Raw genomic sequence first — 8,397 nt, 5'->3', positions numbered from 1 at the left:
TGGGCTGCAGCCCGAGCTCTAGGACCCTCTTCACTCACAGGGCCTAGAGCACAGGCTCCAGCCTGAGCCCGAAGGTCTACACTGCAGTTAAACAGTTCCTTTGCCCGAGCCCAGGTCAGCTGGCATGGGCCAGCCGCAGGCTTTTAATTTTAACCTCCATGCACTGTAGGAGTGTCCATGTGGGACATTACTGTGCAATCAACTTGGAAACTGTGGATCCACACCCTGGTTTACTGCACAGTAACCTACCAGGTCGACAAGCCCTAAGGGAAATTAGTTTAACCAGAAAACAATCTAGTCATAGCTGCTTTCTGGATTGGGATATGAAAGGTAGAATTACAATATGGGCTTGGTCATGGCATGCAGCCTCAACTGCAGACAGTGGAAGTGCAGGGCTGCATCACCCAGCAGCAGTGATGAATGATATTGTATCTCTAGCAGGCAAAATACCTTCCACAGCTAGAAAGAGACCAACTGTGCCACGTTTGGAGAAGGTGCAGTGTCTCTGCTCTCCTCATTTTCGAGACGCTTGCCCTAACGACAGTACAGGTCCTGGGAATGCAAGGATGTGTTTGATCTTGAGCGGGGAGAGGCTCTTTGCTCTCCAGTCTGATGTAGGGCTGGCAGAAAAGGGTTACACAGTACCTGTGAGAATTTGAGGTAATTTTCAGTTTCATGCTAAAAACTATTCATCAGCAGGTTAAATACCCTGCAAAAAAGATTTCATCAATCAAGCAGCATGGCTTATATTTTAAATTAAGTTAGCAAACACACTGACTAGAGATGGACCAGAGTCCAAATGCTGCATCTGACACCCCCAACCTCTGGGGTTTAAAATCCAAACCTGGCTCTGGTTTTTGCAAATGGCCTCCGTTTTTCTAGGCTGAAACATAACCATGGAAACAAATGCCCCCCAAACTTCAGGATGTTTTAAATCTACATTCATAATATGTGGTTCTCTAATACTAACAAAATACCAGGGTGTTGTTTGAACATTATAATGATGAAATGGCATTTCAATACCTGTTCTGCTTTTCTTTAATAGTTCACAGAATGGAGATGGAAAGATCACATACTGGTTTCTGGATTAGGGCTTGTCTGCACAGGGAAATTTGCTGGGATAGCTATGCCAATATAATAATACCAGTATAGTGAAACTTATTGACTTAACTGAGTAGACTAGCTCTTAGGCCATTCTTTGAACTGTTCAAAATGCAGTGGTTTCACTTTACAAAGCTTCACACAAACACTATTTTTGGTTTGATCCACACTGACCTTAAAAAGGAAATGGATAAATGGGGGCATGAAGCATACGATACACTCCCGTTTATTTGAATGGCCTGGGGTACATCCAAAACTTTCAGATAACTGGGCATTCAGATTAACAGAAATGCTATTCTGAGCTGCAGTTTCACAGATACAGAAATACAGAGAACACAGGGAGTAATGCTGATATTTCTAGGGGTAGAAATGCTGCAGCTGTGCCACTGTAGTGCCATAGTGTGGATGCTTCCTACATCAACAGAAAGGATTTTTTCCATCTATGTAGTTATCCACCCCTCCGAGAGGCAGTAGGTAGATGGATGGAAGAATCCTTCTGTTGACCTAGCCACATCCACATAGGGGGGTAGGCTGACCTAACTACGGTGCTGAAGGCATGAAAATTTTCACAGCCCTGGGCAATGTTGCTAGGTTGACCAAGTTTTAGGTGTAGGCCAGGCCTAGGACCTTGAGAATGTGTACTTGCTGCTTGAGATCCTAACACACACACACTTTTTTTTTTTTACATTGTCCTGCCAAGCTGTGCAAACAAGATTAGATCTCACTAGCTGCAATAACCACTAAGAACCACTATACAGATATGAAGCTGTTGAGTAGTGCTAGCGGGTGTTAAGAGGCTAATTGAGAACTTATCAGTGGGTGATTCACTAAGATAGGGCTACATGGGGGGGGGGGGGGGGGCGCCACACTGTGGATTCGGATAAACTAGGATTTTTTGAAAAATGGTATTTGGATAACTGGAATTATACTGTATAAAAGAGCAAGTTGTACAGAGAAGGTAGAGCGGGGGCTTCTGTTCTCCCTATCTCACAACACGAGAACAAGGGGACAGTGAATGAAACTAAAAAGGTGGGAAATTCAAACCAATAAAAGGAAATACTTTTTTCACACAACACCTGATTTAAGCTGTGGAACTTCTTGCCGCAGGAAGTCATTGTGGCCAAGAACTTAAGATTCAAAAAGAGAGTGGATAATTACATGGCTATCAAGAATATCCAGAGTTATAATTAATGACAAACAAACATTTAGGAACTTTGTGCTTCAATGCTTAAGCCAACCTCTATCAGAGATCAGGGTGAGACTGGCAGATATCCCACATTTGCAGACTGTGGGATTCTGACAACTTCCTCTGAAACATTTGGTACTGGCCACTGTCAGAGAGGATACCGGACTGCTGCTGACTGAGAATGCCACTTCCTATGGTCCACATGGGTTTGCACTCCAAGTTTTGCTGAGTTTGAACCTCAAATCTCAAACTGAAACTCAGTCAATCAATACTATCCAGATCTACCTGGTTCCATGTCAAAATCTTGTGAAACTTCAACACTTCTCATGATTTCAACAGAAAATCATAACTTGGCTCGTGCATATCTGAAATTGAGAACCCTAATAATCACTGTACACCCCCTGGCACCATCTGAGGATCTCAAATGCTTTGTAAAAATTGATGAACTTAACTATATGATGTAGGTAAATATATATTTTCTGCCTTTTCAGATAAGAAAAGACAGAGAGCAGTTATGTTATTGTCCAACATCTATGACAGAAGCAAGAACAGACCTCAGCTCACCCAATTTCAAGTTTTGTACTTCAACTACTGGACTATCTTCCCCTCCTTAGTGAATCTTTGGGAACACAGTCTGAGTTTAGAATACAGAACAAAACCAGATATTCTAGGTGATTTCAACTATTATTATGTACATGGCACACCGTGGAACATCAACAATTCTGCATCAATGAAACATTATTGCTTAAAGTCAGTCTTCAGTGTGCCATTGATTTTTTTCTGCTCCAGTCAGTGCACAGTAATTGCATTTGCTGTGTAGTGTTCCAAGCTACGTGCTGACAAACAATGTGCAGAGGGGAACCTTTGATATCTAAGTATGAATACCTGAATAGAAATGACCTGGTCTCTCTCAGATTTTTCCATGCAGTACTGGCTAATCAGCCAAGGTATTTCTCTTTAAACAATAAATATTTCTCTCGCTGCCCTTCTCTTCCTTTCATTTGATCCAGCAGAAAGTCAGAATAATCCACTTATGACAAAACAATCATGATTGTGGCAACAGACTGTGATACCACCGAGGATGATAGCTTCTTTGGAAGAATGAAGCAGAGAATTGGTAAGGATAAGAGAGAACTCCTTTTTCAAAACATACTGGACTGTACCCTGAGTTCCTTATTCAGTTTTCAATCACTCCTTATACAGGAACACCCAGGATTCAAGTATCAGAGGGGTAGCTGTGTTAGTCTGTATCCACAAAAACAATGAGGAGTCCGGTGGCACCTTAAAGACTAACAGATTTATTTGGGCATAAGCTTTTCTGGGTAAAAACCCTACTTCTTCAGATGCATGGAGTGAAAATTGCAGATACAGGCATAAATACAGTATACTGGCATATGAAGAGAAGGGAGTTACCTTACAAGTGGAGAACCAGTGCTGACAAGGCCAATTCAGTCAGGTTGGTCCACTCCCAATAATTGATGAGGAGGTGTCAATACCAAGAGGAAAAATTGCTTTTGTAGTGAGCCAGGATCCAGTTGTGCAGTCATTTACACTAGTGCAAAGTGGGTGTAAAACCATTTTGATTTGGTAGCATTGTACACCCTCTTTGTAGGTGTAAATAAGTCCACAAGGTACATGTAGCAGCGTGGTCACACCGCTCCAGGCCTGAAAGGGTTAAAAGCCAGCCCTTGGAGAGGGCTGGGGCTGAGAGCCAACCAGGAGAGGCTATGAGGCAGCTAATCAGGGCCAGGCTGGGCCCTATAAAAGGGCTGCAGGGCCAGAAGGCAGTCAGTCTTTCTCCAGCCTTGGAGAGAGATGGATCTGGCTGCCTGAAAGAGGAAAAGGGTACCCTGGACAGTGTAGTGCTGGGGAAGGGCAGGAGGAGCTGGGGGAGCTCCAGCCTGGCAAATCCCCAGGCAGAGGCCTTGCTGTCAGGGCCCCGTAGGGCTGGTATAAAAAGGACTGTGATCTAGGAGGCAGGCAGTCTCACTCGCGCCTTGGGGTGGGAAGGACCGGGCTGCCTGGAAGCACAGGGTACCTTCAACAGAGCAGTGCTGGGGAAGGGGCAGGCTGAGCTGGGAAGCTCAGGCCTGGTGACCTCCTAGGCTGAAGCCTGACAGGAAGGCCTGAGGTACAGGGGCTGCAGGAAAAGAGAGCAGGTCCAGCCCCCTAGCCAATGATGAGTGGCCACTGCACACTGCAGTTTGCCCCTGTGTAAAGGGGCTAGATGAAGACTGGCAGTGGGTCACTGAGGCGAGGTGGGCTCAGGGGAGTGGAGTTCTCTGGGTGAGGGGCAGCACCTCAAGATAAGGGGCACTGTGGTCTGAGAGGGACGTGAGGCCTATATGTGGTGGAGATAAAGGGACTGCAGAGAATAGGTAACAGAGGGCGAGCCACCAGCCCATAGATAGTGCTCCAGTCCTGAGAGAGCTAATTCCTGGACAACCAGCAAGAGGCGCCACGCTGGTGATCTGCTACAGTACTGGACAGAAATGAATCAAGCCCCCATTGTCTTTGTGGGAGTTTTGCCTCACAAGGATTGATGGAAACTGAGCAAGAAATTTAAGATTTGGCTGAGTACAAATATTGTCAATAGCAAGAATAAAGACGGTCACAACTAGCCAATTACTTTGGATAGATGTTCCCATATTATAAGTGAAGCTTGGTTATAAAACAAAAATAAGTTGTGACACTGTGTGTAAGAACACTTCTGAGCCTATAAGATGTGTGTGCACAATGGTAACTGAGGTAGATTTTTCTCATTTCAGATACATTCCTGCTGCAGGTGCTTGATTAACTTTGTGGCAGTGCTGTTTAGTGGGCTTGCATCTTCACTGCCTTTCACATTATTCATTTTTGTTAGCTCTTTGAATCAAGACATGTTTTCTTCATCTGTAGGCTTCTTAGGTTTGTTGTGGTCTCGTAATGTTAAAAATGAATATCTCAGTCCTCCTGCCATGCTAAAGAAGAGAGAGCAGACACAGGATCAGGGATACTTGCTGACAAAAATCATATATGTATAACAACTTTCCTTCCAAAAGATTTCAAAGTGCTTTACAGACAGAGAGCCAGATTCTCAGCTGGTGTAAATTTATATAGTGTAGAGCTACACTGATTTACATGAGCAGAGAATCTGGCCCTGACTATATGGGGGAAAAAAAAAATCAATAAATAACCACTCTATAGCACCCATATGGGGTGGGATGCAGGTAACACAACAGATTTTAAGAACTGGAAATGAAGAATGATTACTCCTACTGAAAGTACACCATCCTGGCACACAGATTCAGTAACAAGTCACAGGAATGAGCACATCTCATTGAACCAACATTCCCATTTCCTGCAATACTTGGAGTTTCCTTAGATGGCTTCTCCCCAAACTGACAAGACCCACCTCTGCTCATAAAAACTAATGAGCTACAGCTCCCAGTAGTAAAATGGTAGGCATATCTACATAATTACAATCTTAACATGACAAAATAAATATACAGAAACAAACATAAATAGACATAAAAATTAGAACTGATCCTAATGAATTTTACATCCTGAGGCAACATATAGCACTTGCCCAGTCACAGGTTTCACAATTACCTCAGCCAAATTGGCCAACTGAAACAAAAACACACTGGTCCTCATTAAGGAATAGTTTCTCAGTTTTACCCAATGAAGACCATTCAGATTCCACTTACCAAATATTTAGCCCTATAAAGTTTAATATAGAGAATATGTAGTCTCCACCAACCAACATTCCAATATAAGCGATGGATATATTCTGAAAAGAAATCAAAAGCCATGCATTTACTAAACAATTTTAGCCTCTGAGATCTTAAATGTCATCAAGTCAATTTGCTTTTGAACACGTTTAGCTGTTCTCACTTCAAAAACTATTACTAAAATCAGTTTCACAGTGTGGCAAGTTTACTGATAATGTAAAAACAATATATAATAAACATTCATCATTTTCCCAAATATGGGACAATTCACTACAAGCTGATTCGGGTAGAATGTTTTTGAAGGACTGGAAATTCCAAAGACTATTTCTTTAATACTTTGCTATGTCCCTTTTTTGCAGGAGCATTTTCAGCTGAGCCCAACCTCTCTTTTTCAGGTGAAAATCTCAGCATCTGTGTCTATAGCTTCTTGATTTATGTCTGCAATTGTGTAGAAGTGCAGGTATTCAGATTTGCACTGGCTATTCAACTGTAGGCACAAATTGTCCCCCCCCCCCCCAAATGGATGCTACTTTTTGCTATATAAGGAGGGTTCCTCTTCACAGCAAAATGGTGTATTCTTAACTCAGGTTAAAATAGCAGTGAAGATGCAGCAGCAACTCAGCCTCTAATTTGGGCTAGAAGCTCAAGTTCAATGCTAGCCTCCCCTTTAGGCTCTAACTCGCACTGCTAACCTGAGTTAAAAGCTAAATCGCCATGTTTTCACTGCCATTTTAAGTCAAGTTCGCTAACATGGATTAGGTAGGCTAAGCACACATTCTTTCTCGCAGTGAAGACATACTCTAGGATTCATTTCACCTCCAATTTCCTGAAAATAGGTCTCATGTCCTCCAAAAAAGGGTGAGGGGGGGGAGAGGAATGTTGGAAAATAAAATAAAAATGATTTATTGTTGTTCTACAAGGTTCAGTGTTTTACTCTGCAGAATTAAAAGGCAGTCAGACCATTTGGCTGTAGGTCAATATGAACACATCTTTTAATAAAAAAAAATTTAAGTTTCAAAAAATGAATTTTTTTCCTGGAGACAGAAGGAAAGGTATTATGCACTGTGCTCATTTTGCCAACACTTTTGTTTCACAAGTTTTGGCATCTAGTACGGTCAATGACCTTGTTTCTCTCGGGAGTTAGAGTCACTAAGTGCCTTTCAAAATTCAAAAAACCTTTCAGCAATTAGTTATGCTATTCTTATTTAGTCGTTGTCTTCTTTCGTGTGGCTTAAAACAGAAATGTTAGCTATCCAAGTCTCAACTGGCAATCCAATTAATTGCTTCACGTGACATGGAATGGATGGCAGAGATAGGATCAGATCATTTGGGACATTAATTGATGATGTGTTCCCTAATTTGAAGTCCGTTTTCACAGTCACAAATAGGATTGCATCTCAGTCCCCATTTACGGGGAAGGTAGGAGCATCTGCCTTGTGATGTGTGGATGTCATTCAAAGTGGACCATATTTCCTAGGGGAGTGAAAAACCACTGGGTCCTTGATGAAGTGTTTGTTCAGGACTTTGGCATCCTTCCACCTTGCTCACCAGTGATTTTCCAGGGAAAATCCAAGTCTTCGGAGGTCTTGCAGTGCAAGCCAAAAAGATTTAGTAGATTTGAGTCAGAATTTTGGTATGTTATTTGCATCTTCATGTATTGGAAGATCCTTGTTCCCTTGAATATGATGGAATGCATAAAGGATTCTTATGTCACTGCAAATTTGGGGTGGGTATATGTGAATCAGTACAGAAAGCCATGGCTGTGGCATTGATTTTACTGTGCCTGTAATGATTTGCATTTATTTCGTTATTTTCTGATTTGTAAGGTGCCCTAACCAGATGTCTCAGGGCACAAGTACAAAATTTAAAACACCAATGCATGGATCATATCTGAGAGATAAGGTTTCCACTTCAATGCTTGCCAGAATTAGAAAAGAAAACATTCAGAAGACAGCGACTTCAATTTTCCTCTGACAAATTTAAACATGTTGGAGCCATCCAAGTGGGGCTTCTCTAAGCTTTTGCAGCCAGTCCGACCAAGGCCATTCTAAAGGAGATGCTTAGGGTGTTCTCTCCTTTGTTGAGACTGAGAACCATTTTAACAGGCTTTTTTTTTTTTTTTTTTTTTTTACCAGTACTCTTCTTTCATTTGACAACTCTTGTGTTCTCCTCCATGAATTGGCTGGTAAGAGGTGCTTGTGAAGTCAGTGACCTTCTCACATGGACACTCAGGCCTTATCTACATGAGGGAGTTGCATTTTTGTTATTTTAAATTGGTTTAGTTAAACAATGCTTTGTTTGTATTATCCTAAGTCAATTAGGAATCAGTTTAAGATAAACCAAAATAAGTCACTCAAACTGAAATAAATGTGTTCACACAGGAGCTTGCATCAATTA

The 8,397-nt window shown here is 42.0% G+C and overlaps 1 protein-coding gene across 3 annotated transcripts in view; it reads right to left on the bottom strand.

The window, feature by feature from the left end:
- Positions 1 to 1,964: 1,964 nt before the first annotated feature.
- The window catches only part of SLC35D2 (solute carrier family 35 member D2), a 28,375-nt gene continuing 21,942 nt past the window's right edge, over positions 1,965 to 8,397 (bottom strand). For all 3 annotated transcript variants that reach the window (XM_074953133.1, XM_074953134.1, XM_074953135.1), the window contains 2 exons: positions 5,977 to 6,059; positions 1,965 to 5,247 (listed from right to left, as the gene is read on the bottom strand). In XM_074953133.1, the coding sequence (XP_074809234.1) occupies positions 5,160 to 5,247; positions 5,977 to 6,059 (171 nt within the window). In that variant the 3' untranslated portion in view covers positions 1,965 to 5,159. The remainder of the gene's footprint in view (positions 5,248 to 5,976; positions 6,060 to 8,397) is intronic.

Source organism: Natator depressus, chromosome 5, assembly GCF_965152275.1.
Source record: "Natator depressus isolate rNatDep1 chromosome 5, rNatDep2.hap1, whole genome shotgun sequence".
NCBI classification, from domain to species: Eukaryota; Metazoa; Chordata; order Testudines; family Cheloniidae; genus Natator; species Natator depressus.
Note: the sequence above shows the minus strand (reverse complement) of the source record. Positions and strands in the feature narration are given on the sequence as shown.